Source organism: Anas acuta, chromosome 1 (genome assembly GCF_963932015.1).
Source record: "Anas acuta chromosome 1, bAnaAcu1.1, whole genome shotgun sequence".
Taxonomy (NCBI): Eukaryota; Metazoa; Chordata; class Aves; order Anseriformes; family Anatidae; genus Anas; species Anas acuta.
The window spans coordinates 136233478-136251032 of NC_088979.1; the positions used below are offsets into that span (position 1 = coordinate 136233478).

General features: G+C 35.6%; 1 protein-coding gene across 23 annotated transcripts in view; it reads left to right on the forward strand.

Annotated features, from left to right (window-relative positions):
* The window catches only part of CCDC91 (coiled-coil domain containing 91), a 169231-nt gene that overhangs the window by 139416 nt on the left and 12260 nt on the right, over positions 1-17555 (forward strand). The window contains exon 14 of one of the 23 annotated variants that reach the window (XM_068659090.1): positions 8599-11329. The exons of the other annotated variants lie outside the window; for them this stretch is intronic. Within the exon in view, the coding sequence (XP_068515191.1) occupies positions 8599-8625 (27 nt within the window). The 3' untranslated portion in view covers positions 8626-11329. Of the gene's footprint in view, positions 1-8598; positions 11330-17555 lie in introns of those variants that run through there. 23 annotated transcript variants of the gene reach the window in all.

Sequence of the window (17555 nt, forward strand, 5' to 3'; positions counted from 1 at the left end):
ATTACGTAGTTAACTTCTCCCAGCTAAATTTGGCTGAGAATTCTTGATCTTCTTTCACAGACTGCATCTTTGCTTTGTTCTCTGTACATCTGTATATGATGTATCCCTTTTTTGTTTGTTTGTTTGTTTGTTTTGTTTTTAATGCATCTATTGGAGTAACCATTGAAATTCAGTAAAATCTCCCCTTGAATCTCGAATCCTAATATAACTTTAAATCCATGATAATTACAACGTAACAGCATGGATTCTTGGGGTGATGATCATATTTAGATTATGATTGATTTATTTATTTTTAACCTTGTTTATATTGTCTAAACCTTTCAGCTCTGACCATCCATTCCCGGTCTTTTTTCTACTCTTAAGTAAACTTGCAAAATTATTTACCATCTCTAGTAAAATATATATTTATAGAACTGTCATGACAATGAGTGGAAGAAAAAGAAGAAACACTAGAGGACACTAGAAACACTAGAGAAAAAGAAGAAAAACCGTTTTTCAGAAATATATTGCATGTGAGTGATAAATGAAGTGCCTCTAAAGTCTTCTAAAATACATGTTAATGTCTTAAACCGAACAGAAAATATCTGTTGCAATAAACTACTACTGTCACTTCAGTAGCTAAACTGTACACATAAAATTGGCAGTTTCTAAAATAGTCAACTTTATGGTTCCAACAAGACTTCTGATGTGGCTGATTGTGCTTGCATTGTTAAAAAGTGTTTTCTTCCAACCCTTTTCAGCTATAGTTAAGAACAGTATTAAGGATCCAGTACTCTGCCTTCTCAGTTATTTGCATGATGCACAACAAACACACAGCATCTGTTTATTCAGTGCATGCAGACTGAAATACACATAGTCTGCAAATAAAAGTGAAGTGTTTCTGCACAGTGATGCAGTCTAGGCTGTGAATTGTACACCAGTTTGGTAGCAGTTTGTCATCCATATTGCAAATTGATTGCTCTAAAAAAATAAAAAAATAAAAAATAAAAATGGGAAAGCTTATCATTTACACAGTATATTGGATAGAAGTCTACAGCATATCAAAAAGTCATATTCTTCAACTGACTGCTGTGTATCAGCAGTAGAATGTTTCCTAATACTTTCTGTTAGAAGTCCTGCCTCACTATCATCTGTCTTCTTGGTAAAATGGTAACTTCACATTTTTCAGGTTTTCATTTTCTCCAGTGTCAGATTAAGGGATCTCTAATCAGTGCTTTGAGTCAGTTAGAGTCAACTGTGGGTGTTGAGTCAACTCTTACAGTCAGATTACCTTGCAACCCAGATTTCCACCCCTCAAAAGAGTATTAGGCAGTGGTTATATAAGATACTCTATAGCTCCCATGTAGATAAAGACTGTAATTTTTATAGAGGACATCTTCATCAATGATCTGGATGACGGCATTGAGTGCACCCTCAGTAAGTTTGCAGATGACACCAAGCTAGGTGCGTGTGTTGATCTGCTCGAGGGTAGGAAGGCTCTGCAGGAGGATCTGGATAGGCGGCACCGATGGGCTGAGGTCAACTGGATGAAGTTCAACAAGGCCAAGTGCCGGGTCCTGCACCTGGGGCGCAATAACCCCAAGCAGAGCTACAGGCTGGGAGAGGAATGGTTGGAGAGCTGCCAGGCAGAGAAGGACCTGGGAGTGATGGTGGACAGTCGGCTGAATATGAGCCAGCAGTGTGCTCAGGTGGCCAAGAAGGCCAACGGCATCCTGGCTTGTATCAGAAACAGTGTGACCAGCAGGGCTAGGGAGGTGATCGTCCCCCTGTACTCGGCTCTGGTGAGGCCGCACCTCGAGTACTGTGTTCAGTTTTGGGCCCCTCGCTACAAGAAGGACATCGAGGTGATTGAGCGGGTCCAGAGAAGGGCGACGAAGCTGGTGAGGGGCCTGGAGAACAAGTCCTACGAGGAGCGGCTGAAGGAGCTGGGCTTGTTCAGCCTGGAGAAGAGGAGGCTCAGGGGCGACCTTATTGCTCTGTATAAGTACATTAAAGGAGGCTGTAGCGAGGTGGGGGTTGGCCTGTTCTCCCATGTGCCTGGTGACAGGACGAGGGGGAACGGGCTAAAGTTACGCCAGGGGAGTTTTAGGTTAGATGTTAGGAAGAATTTCTTTACTGAAAGGGTTGTTAGGCATTGGAACGGGCTGCCCAGGGAGGTGGTGGAGTCACCATCCCTGGATGTCTTCAAAAGACGTTTAGATGTAGAACTTAGGGATATGGTTTAGTGGGTACTGTTAGTGTTAGGTTAGAGGTTGGACTCAATGATCTTGAGGTCTCTTCCAACCTAGAGATTCTGTGATTCTGTGATTCTGTGATTGTCTTTGTACCATATGGCATTACAGAAGCTGGAGGTAGGACAGGCAGGAGTTATTATTCCCTTCTTGGATGTGAGATACCAGTTCCTTAGCTGGAAGAACAAGCATATCATGCATTTTATCTGATACTCTCAGTCCACCTCCATTGTGAGGTTACAGAAGGCTACTGGTACAGCCACAGGAGAGAGAGGAAAAAGATAATAGCTGCAGCAGTACACTATCACCTTGTAGGCAAGGTAATTAAGAAAAGAAGGTTTTAAAATCATGGTTTAAAATGTTTCTGTATGAGTTATGATATTAGTACATCCCATGACTGGGAACCAGAAAGACCCTTCTTGAAGAAATTGTGTTACAGACTGGTGGCTTTCATTTACTGATCCTTTTGTATTGTCACCTTGTAGTGGGTTTACGTGGCAAGGTTTTGGTAGCAGGGAGCCGTAGGGGTGGTTTCTGTGAGAAAGATCTAGAAGCTGCCCCATGTTTGGGAAGGGCCCCATTGTTTTCCGGATCTGAGCCAATAAGCGATGTTGTTTTGCACCTCTGTGAGAGCATATTTAAGACAGGGAAAAAAACACTGCGCCACACAGCAGCCGGGAGAGTCAAGGGAGTGAGAAACAGCCTTGCAGGTGCCAAGGTCAGTGTAGAAGGAGGGGGAGAGGTGCTCCAGGTGCCAGAGCAGAAGTCCCCTGTGGTGAGGACCATGGTGAAGCAGGCTGTCCCCCTGCAGCCCATGGAGTACCACGGTGGAGCAGGGTTCCACGCTGCAGCCCGTGGAGGAGACCACGGTGGAGCAGGTGGCCCTGCACCGATGGAGGCTGCCACCTGTGGAAGACCCCTGCCGGAGCAGATTCCAGACCAGACCTTTAGCCTGTGGAGAGGAGACCACGCAGGAGCAGGTGACCTGGCAGGAGCTGCTGCCCGTAGGGGAGCCAGGTTGGAGCAGTTTTCTCCTGAGGGATGGACCCCGTGGTACAGACCCATATCCGGAGCAGTTCTGGAAGAGCTGCTGCCTGTGGGAAGCCCATGCCGGATCAGTTCATCAAGGACTGTATCCCGTGGATGGGGGGGAAGGTGCTTTTGGTTTCTTTCCTTTGTTTCTCACTTCTCTAGCTTGTTAGTAATGAGCAATAAATCTTACTATCTATCTTCTTATGCTGAGTCTGTTTTGCCCGTTACAATAATTATTGCGTGATTTTCTCGTCCTTATCTCAATCCTTGAGTCCTTTTCACATATTTTCTCCCCATTCTTCTTTGAGGAGGGGGAGTGAGAGAGCGGCTGTGGTGGAACTCAGCTGCCCACTCGAGCGGAACCACGACACACCTGCAAAATCATGCATCAAAATCAGACAACTTATTTTTGAATTTCTGTAGGTAAAACTCATACTCCTCAGTGATAGTTGCTGATTATAAGTATTTTGATAAGTGTTTTTGTTTTCTGTGTTTGACTTCAAGAATCAAGCGTGGCTTTCTTCTGAAAGCCATGTATTATTTGAAGGCAAGTGCAATTGGGAGAGGTTATGAAAATCAGTTTCTCCTACGTTATTAATCTCAAATGAGTGATTTTTTTTTTTTTTTTTAATACTTGCTGTATTTTAATATGACTTAGAGCAAAATAGGGTGTCATTACTATTCTTGTTCTTGAATGTTTGGTTTGGCATTTGATGTAAGGCCTCAATTGCAGGCTGAAGTGCCAGCAGCCAAAGCTGAAAACAAGACTGCGGTGGGCAAACTCAAGGTTTAATTTCAGAAAGAGTGTTTATATTTTCCCTAGGGCCACATCAATGGGAGTCCAAACCCTAAATGTTACCACCAACACATTTTAACAGACCAGTTTCCCAGTTTTTAAAGTGTGGTGTCACCTTGAATATTTTTATTTTAACTTTTCCCCATCCTCCAACTCTAAAAGAAAAGCAATAAAGCTATATAATTTTTGGCTGAATTCAATGTCATATTTGGGGAACACAAAATTCTGTGTAATGCAACAAAGCTGCTTTAAAACTATTTATTCACATAATCTATTTTTGTATCAACTATTAATAATTCAGCTATTAATTACCAGTCCAATGCTTTATATTACTACAAAACATGCCACCATCTGGTATGTACGTATGTATTATAAGGGCCCACATACTGATGTTCTGAATCAGCCTGATGTCAGAACATCTGTGCCATGCCCAGGACGAACTTGTGACCAACAGGTCAGTGCCAAGAGAGACAGTAGTATGATGGGGTCACTGAGAGTTCCTTAGCTCAGTTTCCTGCTCATTCAGCTGGGCCTGTTTTGTGGCTTTAATAGGATTAAAGAAACATTTACATTGAGGCTTTAGGAGCATTTTCACACCGCTCCTTTACCAAACTCAAAGAGCAGTATAAATCCAAAGGATTAAGTAAGGGATTTATGTAAAGTTGTAGTGTAAGATGAGTTGGTGCACCTGGCTGTCCATTTTTTTTCCTCTGTGAATAAGGCAACCTGAAGCAGCATACTGCATGTGGTACAGAAATGAGCTTTTTAAATTTTTTTTTCCTGAATCTTTAAGTCTTTATTACATTTGAAAATATCATTTCTAAATATTAAAATAAAATGGTGGTTTCTGATTAAGGAATACAGTATTTTGTTCAGTAGACAGTTTTCATCAGAGGATCTTAGGACATTTTTCCGCCCCTTGTCAATATCAAAGCATCATGCATTTAGGAGGAGTTTTAATTTCCTGTAAATTATACTACTCTGTCTTTAAAAATGCAAAGAAAAAAAAATGAAAAACAAAACAAAACAAAAAAAAAAACAAAACAAAACAAGAAAAAGTTCTTTGCCACATACTTAGGTTCATTAAAATCCAAAGGAAATTATTAAATAAAATTATAATTTTGAAATTCCTTGAGTAATCGTTTATGCTGATGAAAGTGATTTAGCTGAAACTACATACATAACCTATTGTATGTATCTTGCAATTGCTGTGGAGTAAAACTGCAAGTGTTTGACATTCTTTATTTGGAACTATTTCATATATCCTTTTGTGCCTCACTATGTAAGTCTTCAAAGACTGAAATTATGCCTGTACTCTTTACTCAGGCAAAATTCCAGTTGAAATCAAATTCAAGAGGTATTACTGCTGAGAAAAGACTGTGATATCAAAGCCAAAAGGGAAAAAAATGACAGGATGAATTATAATATTCAATAGCAAGATGACTGGTTGTTACACTATTTCAAAATATGCTCATGATTTAGACACATTGTTTTTAATCCAGGATGCACTGATATAATTACTGTAAGAGATATATCAGCTTTGGATTTGGTTTGCAATCACGTAATCGGTAAAATTTCTCTGTGGAGTAGACTGTTCACATTAATAAAGGTTTGCACTACTAATATCACCCAGATGTATCCATCAGTGGGTAGTGGTTAATCATCATTAGGTGATTAAGCAGAACCTGAGGTCAAGGGAAATATAACATCCGACATTCAAAGTCCCTCTATTATGCAAATATTTGATAAGGAAGAGACTTCCTTATCAAATGGAAGAGACTTCCATATTTCTTTCTGTTGTCCATCAGGAAAGCCGTGTGTGATGGGAGGAAGTGAGGCATCCTTACACACCTCCTGTCCTCTGCAAGTGAGGCTCTCCTGTATTACTCCAGATTCATCCTTCTTGTGTTATAATTGAACAGTACTTTAAATTGTGTTTCTGGAAATCAGAAAGTTATAACCAGATCGTTGTTTTTGAGAGTGGTTCTTTTGTGTTCTGCACATATTCCTTGAAATCTGTTTTGAAATTAAGTAGAGGAAAAATTTGAAGTTCTTAATTAGATTCATGGAATTATGCATTTTAAATGCAACTTGTGGCTCTTGTCCTTAGTCATTCAGAAGAGAACTTTAGATTGACTAAAAGCTGCTAATAACAAATAAAATAAAATAAAAAATAAGCAAACAAAACCACAACACAAAGACTTGTGTGTGAATAAACATAAATACCCATATTTTACCATCCTAATGAGAAATTTAGAAAGTGAAACTGAATTTTGGGGGTTAGACATTTAATATTCTATTAGACTAAGTAAATGGATGTTTTGAGGCAAAGGACTTTTATATTCCTGGTAAAATAAAATCATTACTAATTTGTTGTCTTTTTCTTTCAAATTCATGTACATGCTTGTAACCAAATTTCTATTCTAATTCCACTGATATTTCTTAATTCAGAATTTTTGCATATACGTATTTAGGTATATTGCTAACACAGCACCAGTTAGAAATTTTATTACTGTAAGTGTAATCCACATTACTTTGCACTAGACATGACATTTAATCAGTTCAATACGATCAACTTGGATTAATTAAAGTTAAAATTAAATCATCTGCTATTTTGTTTTTGTTGTCATAAGCCAACTTGTTGGCTTTTTTCTAAGTCCTGGTTGTATCATTTGGTTGGCACCAAGGGGATCCTAATGAGTCTTGGAGCAATAATAATGACCATGCTTAGCAAAGGCATTTTGGCAGGCATCTGCAAGACTGCCAAATTGGAGAAGTTCCACACTGATTGACCTTGCTGTAAGTTCTCAATGCAAAGATCAGAAGGTCTCTTCCATCCTGGCAGTTTTTGTGATATCATTTTAATTAAATTAAAATTTGGCCCCAAAGAGGCAAGAACAGAGTACAGATGGCCTTTTTATCTATTGTGTTTCCATGACATGCAAGGTCACAGTTGTGATCTCTTGTTTCATGATGCAAAACTCCAGAACTCACACACATCTTAATTAAAAAAAAAAAAAAGAAAAGAAAGAAAGAAAAAGTAATCTGCAGAATTTCTCTCTTCATGCACAACGATAGGATAGGGCTAGAATAAGTGTGGGTCTACCACAAAGGCCCATTTCTTAACAGATTCTCTTGGCCATACAGTTTTGAAAGAGAATTAATTTATTCTTTTGTTCGTTTCACAAATAAAATGTGTAGATAACTTTGTGCATAAGGCTAGTTTATTCTGATCCTAAATGCCTTCCACAACAGCTGAAGAATATTCTGAACTCTGTGTGTTTGCTTGTGGTGTTGTTTTGTTGTTGTTGTTGTCGTTTTTCTAATTGTTGTTTATATTTGTTTGTTTTAACTGATTCTCATTTACAGCTAAGGCGTTTTGTATGGAGATTCTTGAACCTCAGTATTTGTAACTGCTTCCTTTTTTTTTTGGGGGGGGGGGGGGTTAGCTGAGGAATTGTTAGAAACTTTTCAGAACTGGTTATATGCAGAAATTTTCAACCTATTGTTATCCCAAATCTTGCGGCCTCATTGCTCAGATTTTAATTTCTTTCTTTCTTTCTTTCTTTCTTTCTTTCTTTCTTTCTTTCTTTCTTTCTTTCTTTCTTTCTTTCTTTCTTTCTTTCTTTCTTTCTTTCTTTCTTTTTCTTTCTTTCTTTCTTTCTTTCTTTCTTTCTTTCTTTCTTTCTTTCTTTCTTTCTTTCTTACTTTTGTACTGAATTTTTATTTGAAAAAATAATTGGGAAATTGGCCTTACAATGTGTCTTCTGATTAATCTTTCCTGATTATTTCCTGCAGTTGTATTCATGCAACAAATCCAGAGGGATCAAAATCTGAGACTTTAATTGCCTATTAAACTATAGAGAGATGTAAAAAAGTAAATGTTCTTATCTGCAGCAGTAGTGAGATAAGATAGATGAATAAACACTATTTGGTTTCCTGTATACTTTTTGTATTGAAGTCAGCTTCAATAACAAAACAAAACAACAAACAAATGAACAAAACACTAGGATGTTTTTTCTCATATGTTAGAAATTTAGCAAGACGTTTCAGTGACTTAACAGTGGATATTGTTAACACACGCATATGCATATGTATGCTGGTTTTCTGCCTTGGGTGCAAACTATTGACTCATTTTGAGGTCAAGGTTGCTTTTTCCTTTCTTCCCCACCCCCTGCAGCTTGCAAGGTACTTCTATTTTGCCTATTTTTATGTAAAATAAGGAATACCAAGGTTAAAACAAACAAACAAAAAACAAAACAAAAAAAAACAGAAACAACAAAGAAGCCTACAAGCTATTTGAAGTTATATGTACCTGATGTTTTTTCAGTATAAAGCCTTAATCTGTAAATCTGCATCTGGAAAAGAAGCTGAGCAGCTTGTCTAGTAAACAAGGGAAGCTGCTTTGGAGAATATGCTTTACTTGTGTTGTTGAGAATTTTCTACTGGCTAGCAGTTGCGGAAGTAATTCGTGGTTGGATAGAGCATAGAGCCTGCAGATGTTTATCTTTTGCTGTTGTTTCTTTCCTTCTTCTTTAGAATCTTCTCCTTGTGGTGTTTAAGTGATGACCTGCTGAAAGCCCTGGGTACTCAATCTGTGTATGTTTTGAAACAAGGAGGTCTTTTCTTTGATGACGCCGTTGCAGCTGCAGCTTTATGAAGTGCTTCTCCAGCAGCTGCCCTGAATTTTGCTGCAGTATTTTGGCTTCAAATTCCAAGCTGAGATTTCCAGTAAAATGGGTCTGACAGTAAAAAGCATTAGGCAAAGATGCAGTCCTATCAATACTGAAGTCCTTTACGTGTGGTCTCAGAAATCCCTGTCTGGATTGTAGAAAATTAATTTTCTGTTTCCCAAACCTTAAAGCTTAATTACTTATTTTAATACATATATGATTACCACTGATTTAAAGCTTTACTGCAGATTTACTGCAGGCTGATTTTCTTTATTGAATTTCTTCATGTGAATCCATCAACTTTAATCTACAATGGTAACATAATTTTAGAAAGATATTGGTATTTCATATGATATCATCTTTGCCTCTGCTTTCAAGTATATACTGTTTCATCCTGTCACATCTTATAATCAAAGTCTCATTAGAATGAAAACTGTAAACCTAACAGTTAAATCAAGCAATCCTCAAGATTAAGAGGTAGGATTATTTTTTCCTACTACTTTAGTATGCACTAAACTCCAGCGTGTTGTTGGGGATCACTTTGATTTACAAGTAGCTATGTTTTAGTGGTATATAGTATCACAATTTCACAGGAAACTTCAGATAATCGTGATATAGTCTTCTTGATCCCTAAGTAGAATCTAAGTAAATCCTTAAATAGAATAACTACATTCTGCCTTGTTATGTTACCTGTAGTTTCAACATTGTATATAACATCATTTTTCACATCGCAGTCAAAACCAGTGGTTTTCTGTTGCTGTCTATTGTTAACCACCTGTTACATTCCTTCTTGTAAAAAAAGTAATTGTGGTCCTGGTGAATGCCTTATTAATGAAAAATCACATTTGATACAGTGTTTAGAAAGACCTCATTGCAGTGGAATAGCAGTTGGGAGATTTACCCTCTGGTTGCCCAGTCATGCACCTTATTAGGGTAGGTTTTTCAGTTTGAATCTGCTACAAACACTAATGATGCAATGTTTATTTCTATTTCACTTATATATTCCCTAATAATGTAAAATTCATTCTCTCAGTAATAAGAAATATTGTACTTTTTTTTTTCTGTTTTCAGATAGGCAGGGTGATTCTAGTTCTATAGATACCATCTTAATACTGCAAGGCAATTCTCTGAGTGTGACTTACCATGAGCCCATCAGATAACATGTTTTTCATTTGATTTGATAACAGTAGCAATTTATATATGTAGGAAAATTGTTGTTGCTTTTAACTGAACAGGCTTACCCCATATTAATTTGGAATGTGTGTGCATGTTGACAGATGAAACAGATCTTTGGTCCCAGATCTAGAGCCCAACCCTGTACTGCACTCATGGCTTTACAGTAAGGATAGTCTGATAGTCTTCAGGCAGTTTCCTGGAGAGATGGAAATCTGTGGTTATAATGCTTCATAGAAGCCCTCTGTAATCTCTGCCAAGTCATTTGTAGACTTATTAAAACAGGATGTGATGGTGTTGAAGACTGATTTGGGTACTTAAAATGGCTCAAGATTGAAAACTGTTAAGGACTTCTACCATCCATAAGGACCCAGAGTCTGACAAGCCTGGATAGAAAGCAGTATGAATTATTTACATATCCTTAATTTAAATTCTGTTATATATCTTTAGTTCCTTCTTCCATATCAGAGAAGGTTATCTGATGAATTTTCCCCTTTGTTACTTTGTTATTAGTCTTCTGCTTTGTGCCTATCTTGCATGGACTGTAATCTAGCATATACTAAGACACCTACCAACAGACACCTCCCAAACATTTTTCTTTCAGAGGTTTTGCAGACTTTGTTGAACTCTATGCTGTGTAGAATCATATGTAGCTTAGGAACATATATAGCATAAGTTCACTTTTATGGCTTCACTTATTGTTATTTAATTAGTAGAACTGATCTATGCTTTCCTAATTTTAAGTAGTATATTTGACACCCTGCAGTAATTCAAGAAGAGAAAAACAGCAGGTGATGATATAGGGATATTTTTCTTTAGAAATAGAAGCAGAAGATACTGACACTGAAGATCACTGTGTGCATTTTAGTATTGGGCACTAGAAATGGCAGAGCACACTTTGCTTTCAATGTCTATAAATAGAAGGGAATTGTAAGAACTTCATTATTCCTAGTAGCTATCATATCAGCATTACAAAATCCTGTGTTCTTGGAAAGATTATATAAGCAGTCAAAGACTATGCATATTGATAGATTCAGAATGGAATGTCACTCCTCAACAGTGAAGAGAGAACGGAAAAATCATTATTTAAAAAAAAAAAAATCTGACTTCCTTCATAAAATCAGCATTTTCATGCGTCAGATAGTAAGTTGTAAGGAACATGCCTGCTTTCTGCATGTTCATCGAGTTTCTCTAAAAGCTTTTGTTTTGGAAACCTTTAAAAATCAATGAGGTACATGTACACATAATATACATGAGTGACTTTAATAGCAGGAGAGTCCCTACTGCAGTCAAAATTTTACAAGCACATGGAAGTTTGCAGCTTCAGGGCCTAAATTTGTAAGATTATACAAGTGCCTTTCATTGTATAAGATATGCAGATACTTAAATACTGTTTGAATAAATTTCTGTATGTTTGTATTAGGTATGCTGAATCTGATTGCTATTCCCATCAGCAATTACAGTAGCAATTTTGGTAGCTCTCTATATTTAGTGTATGGCAATAGTCTTTAATTAGCTTAGTAAAGGAATCCTATGCTCCTAATCTATTAAGTATGTAGGTCAACCCAGAGGTTTCTCATGCATTTCTACACATTAATATTTCTATTACTGTCTTTTTAGATAATGCCTATTTTTCACCTTTTACAGTAGACCAAGCAGGTGCTGCAAACATTTTAGTTCCTTTATGCACTTAGTCTAGCTTCCTTAATTGAAAGCAAATTTTCTTCTCTGATTTATGTGAAAGAAAGTTGGTATTTTCTTACATTCTTGTGTCCAGCTGGGAGACAGTGGAGAGAGCCTGAGAGGGTTGACAGGGTGTTTTCCCACCACCTTCAGCAGACTAGGCAAATCTGTTTTAAAGATGTCTCCAACATATGGTATTATTTTAATGGTTTCACTGATCAAGTTTAGAGTATAAAATCCTTAAGGTTTAGAAGTTCCAGCATTATTTATTTAAGGAGAAAGAAACATTTTCACATGGCAATGTAATTTATTAAACATCACTCTTTCTAGAGGTTCTGTCTGGAACACTGATAGCATTCTAATGCGTAGCAGATACTGTATAAATTACAGCCATGAAGAACCTTGTTTTTATATACTTAGTAAGTGTTATCAATAGTAGAAATTCACAGGTGGACAGACAAAAATGTCCTGTTCTGGGATTAACTCTAAAATAAGCTCTGCTGCACATATGTACCATATGTATCTGTTTTCCTTCTTATCCAGTAAAGGAATTAGAGGAAGTAGTTCATTGTTTCCTCATCCAACTTACAGATTTGCAGGTTCCTCAAGGTAATAATTTTTTTACATGGTATAGTTAATGTGCTAGGGAAATTTTTCAAGCCTTCTGTTGAACCTATGGGGAGAAGTTCATGTTAGTGCACTGGGAAAGCTTTCTGAGCACATAGTTTTACTAGAAAATATGGTCACATAGCTGAACTTCTGTAACTATGGAATTTTTCAGAATCATGTCAGGCTAATTCACTAATGTGGGCTAGTTGTGGAAAAAAAAAACAACAACACATAAAAATGGCACCAAACAAACCCCTTATGTTTCATTTCTCTTCAAGGAGAAATGTCAGCAGATACAATTGTGAGAAGACATTTATGAGCCTGTAATTACAGTGTAATATTCTGCTGAACTCTGGGTTTGTTAGTCAACAACATACAGTACCACATATGCAAAGAATCTCTGCACTAAGTTGAAGTAGTCCATTTCAATGTGTGTTGTTTTTTGTTTTGTTTTGTTTTGTTTTGTTTTGCTCACTGTAAGTAGGGGCAGGATGAACCTGTAAAATCTAAGGTTTTAGTTATACAAGAAAACCCATAATGTTTCAGAAATTATTTTTTCTCATTCATAAAAAGTGGCTACAGTTAAAATGGATTTAAAATGCAGGTATTCATCCACTTCTCAGTGAAGTTTGGACCATTCTTTAGAAAGTCCATTACCTGTATTTTGTAATGCAGATTGTTGTTAAAATGCTTTAATGAAGACATTATTATTACAGATGTACATATAATTAGGCAAAAGAGAAATACCTAAATTTTAATTTGATCACAACACCATGTCTGATTACAACCAGGAATTTGTGTTACATCTGGAGTAACTGCTCCATGTACAACCCAGCCAAAATTACATTAAAAATTCATTGTATGAATGGGTCACTAAATTATATTCCTGATTCTTGTGGGACTAGATTTTTTTTCCACCGGACCTTAATTTGCAAGTACATAAACATTTAGAAGAAATATGAGCACATTTCATTAATGTTGTATTGTTCATGGAGATATCCCTCAAAGTGTTGAGTAAACAATATTATGGTAAAACCATAGAATTAAAAAAAAATCCAACCTTTTAATGAAAAATATCAGTTCACTTTATTGTTAGTTTAGGCTTGTGTTAGGTTTCTGCAAAGAAGAGGACTTTTAATGAAATTATATATATATAAAAAAAAAAAAAAAACAACACAGAAATAAGCTAATCCTCATTAATTGTTTTATATTTATTGCTTTTTTAAGTTCTTTATTTAGTAAATACGTATAATACAAAACCACATACAAAACAGGAAATAAAAGTTATAGTTCACAGTCAGTGAATAGACAAAGCTTTGTTATATTATCAATAACAAAAATATATGGAGAAATCAGGACCAAATAAAAGCAGATAAACTTGCAAGAAATACTACACCAAGATCTTGATTACTTCTACCTATAATGTTGAAATGTCATCTTTCTACTGAATATTACTTAGAAAGATGAAAGGAAGATGCTGAAATATGTAGCTCATATTGCTGCTCACTTTAAAAAAAACTGTGTGTAATGATGCCACGATGGTGTCTATAAATAATTACTTGTGGCTAATCAGTTGCAAAGAATCACCTTGGCAATGAATTCTATTCAACAACTAATAAGCAGCTACTAGTAAAACTAAATAAACAGAAAGCCTTTAAATCAGCTCCATTAATCTAGACTGCCAAGCTTGATCTTCAGAACACAGTCTCTTACACATCAATCTCAGTGTTTTCAGTTCCCCAAAACATTAATTTAACATTTGAAATTTGCATGGACATGATTTTCTTTGGGTGATGAGTACTTTTCAGGATTTTAAGTCTTTTTTTCTTCTTTATGGATTAATAAAAACATCTATATCACCATACTAAAATGATGTCTTTATGTTTGCAATACTTTGTATGGCTTGCATCATATCTTTTAACGATTTTCTTAAAAAATTATCAGGACTAAAAAGATGATTTCTGATTTTATTATGTTTAAGAGAAGCTGCTGTGCTTCATTGAAATTGTAACATACTGATTATTCTTTATATTTATAATGTACGTGTGTGATCAACTATAAAAAATACCAGTTATAAATAAGAAATTAACAACTTTGTGCTCAATATCTTCATTATTTTTAAATCTCTGGTCAGTGTACATGTCGAATCTTATGATAAAAAGAAGATTGCAACTTCATGGAGTTTGTTAGTATTACAAAGCCAGAATAATGTGTCAAAATGCATTTGGCTATCATTTGAAATACAGATAAATTATTCAATAAACATTTTTTTTTAGAAAGGTAGCTACTATTTTCTACAGATACAAAGCTACTTGGTGTTGGAAAATGATAATGCTTGAGAAATAGTTTTGAAAAATATTCTTCTAAACATCTTAATATTTATATCAAAGGGAAAAGTGAAGGATCTATTTGTAAAAATTTTGCTTTCTTCACTTTTCTGGGGGAACTTAGAGCTCCTATGATAATAATAATTAAATAAGTCTTTACTATGAAGAAATTAGAATTTTATCCTTAAATCTTCATCTTGCATTTTCCAGAAATATTTTATTATTTACTAGTAATGATAATATAATTCTGATATATAGTAATTATTTATAGAGTTCTGACTGTGTTTCTCTTCTAGAACTTTGAAATGTTTAAATGGTTGGAGAATAGTTGATAGAGAAAGCTAAGGACTTAGGCCATAAAAGTCTCTTTCTTTGTGGGTTGTTATATTAGGGAAATTAAGTGAATGCTCTTTTATTATCAGTAGTAGTAGTTTGTTTTACTTTTGTTTTGTTTTTGTTTTGTGTGTGTGTGTGTAGGAAACAGTATTTTTTTACCTGAGGCATCAGACACATAGCTTTTCATTCCATTGTACAGAAAATCTGAACTTCATGATAAAAGCTAAGAAAATGTGGAGCCAAGAATAATTCTTAATTTTGGTTTAAGCTATGTATTTATGAAGTGATTCAGGGCAAGGTGGATTGACTCAAAATAAAATAGAACAGTTCAGAATGAAAGCAGTCACCTGGTGGCAGTATTCTTCACACCTGCATGAGCGTTTAGTTTAATTTCCCAAATTCTTGCTTCCATTGATATATGAGTACTGCTGAGGCCTATGCCTCCCTTCAGGGGCATGCCTTGTGTGGCTCAAGACACATCATTCTGGGTGGTCTAAGGATATGACTGGGGTGGAACCCCACAGGGCATTTCACAGTCTCATCCACTCACCTTTTGGCCAGAAGGATGGTGGAATAACACCAAAGAGCTTGAAAGTGGACTAAAGGTTTTTATTTTAGGCAAATGAATGCATCTCAATGATTGTGGGATTTTTGGGAGTGGTATAGACTTTGTGGAGTTGAGGAGCTGCTTTTCAAAACATATATAGTCAATTAGTCAGTAGGTTCCATATGAGTACATAGCCCGGCAAACTCTCCTTTTTTCTTCTCTCTTTTCTTTCTTTCCTTTCTTTCTTTCCTTTCTTTCTTTCTTTTCTTTCTCTTCTTTCTTTTCCTTCCTTCCTTTCTTCTTTCCTTCCTTCCTTCCTTCCTAAATAATAATAATAACAATAACAATAACAATAATAATAATAATAATAATAATAATAAAACTGTAAAAAGATAAGAATATAGTATTGAATATCTTAAACTAAAGAAGTTCAGAGAAACCTTTAATGTCAGGGGCATTAAAACTGTTTTAATAATGTTATGCCAATGGGACAAAACATACAGAATTGGGAACTTTGAACTGGATAGATTTCATATGATGGAAGACAAACGTTTATTAATAATGAAAACAGTGATGGTGTGATGTAGAAAATCTCTTCTCATGTGGTGGATCTGGACCAACAGTACATTTTTAAATAACTACAGAATTAAAACATTTTGGTTGGTTTGGTTGTGTGAATGCTCTATCCCTAATACATTATTCATACTGATTACATTTGTATATGAGTCACATTCAGTTTGAATTTGCCAGATGTCCATTTATGTTTATTTAAATAATGAGATCATTCCATGAAGTGAACAGGACCTAAAAATATAGAGGGAAGACTGTTTAGAAAAACAAAGTTAAAAATGTCTTACTTACATATTTTCACATCTAATGGTATGTTATGCAAGCAGCAACACAGTAGTGTTAAGGCACTGTTCAAAAAAATTGTCTGTTCCAAACACTTCATTAAACAATATATTATATAATGAAGCTTCATTGGATTTTGTTCAGTTTCCCAGTCAATTTCTCCATGAATGGGAATGTTCTCCTTCTGAACACATTTAAATGTACTATTTTCAAAGCCAGCATCATTTCACTGTTTTTTGTTGTTGACGTTGTGCCATGTGAAGATCCTGTCTTTCAGAATGTTTTGTCATTTCCGTTTTGTTATGGAAGAGTATTGTCAAGGTAAACCTTAAGGGGTGACTGAGTTGTGAACTTTTATGTTATTGAATTTACATAAACTTCTAACAAGCCATAAACTTTTCTAATGGACAAAGTGAGACTACCAATTAACCACTTGAGCTCAACAAAGACTACCCAAATGTGTTCTTAGTTCATATGAGACTTTTAAAATCTCTTTCTAGCCTGATGAAATTGTTTTGTTCATATTGTAGCCTATACACATTAAAAGTACATTAGTATTTGGTGAAATAAATTTAACAGCATACAGTTGGAGATTGATGCCTTGGTAAAGTTATCAGTGCCATATCAGAACATACATTGGGTGAGCTACTTTGATCTCTTTAAAGCAGAATCTGCAGGGAAAGACTGCAAGAAAAGAAAATGGAGGAGCCAAAGCTCCTGGTCAAAGCTTAATAAAGAACTCTTATCTAAAAGGATACAGATGATTTAATATGCCATAAAAGGAAGACATTTGAAAGTCACTTTCATGCTAAGCTTGTCCAACTGATATATCTACAATAAATAATAGAATTTGATGATGTAATATGTTGAGAGAAATAGGTTTCCCATGTTCTTTCTTAAGACATAACATGATTCTATGTGAATTGGACTATATCTACCCATTCCCAAAGAAATATAGTTCACAAGCACAAAAACATCTACAAGCTTCTCCATGCAAAATGTTCTTTATATTTTGCATAGAGGAGGAAATATATATTTGCAGAGAGGAGGAAAGTGGTAAGATCATCATAAATCAGTGGGTTAGGTTCACATCAGTCTAAGAGATGCAAAAATTTGCACAACAGCTGGAAATTTGTAGGACTAGAAATAAAATATATATATATACAAGCAGATGTATATTACTAAACAAGAGTTTTATCATTGTGTGGCTTCTAGAAAATAGGTGTTTGTGAGTGGAATTGACACATTCATCATTACTAAAAGAAAACACTAAAATATTCAAAGTACTTGAGCCTG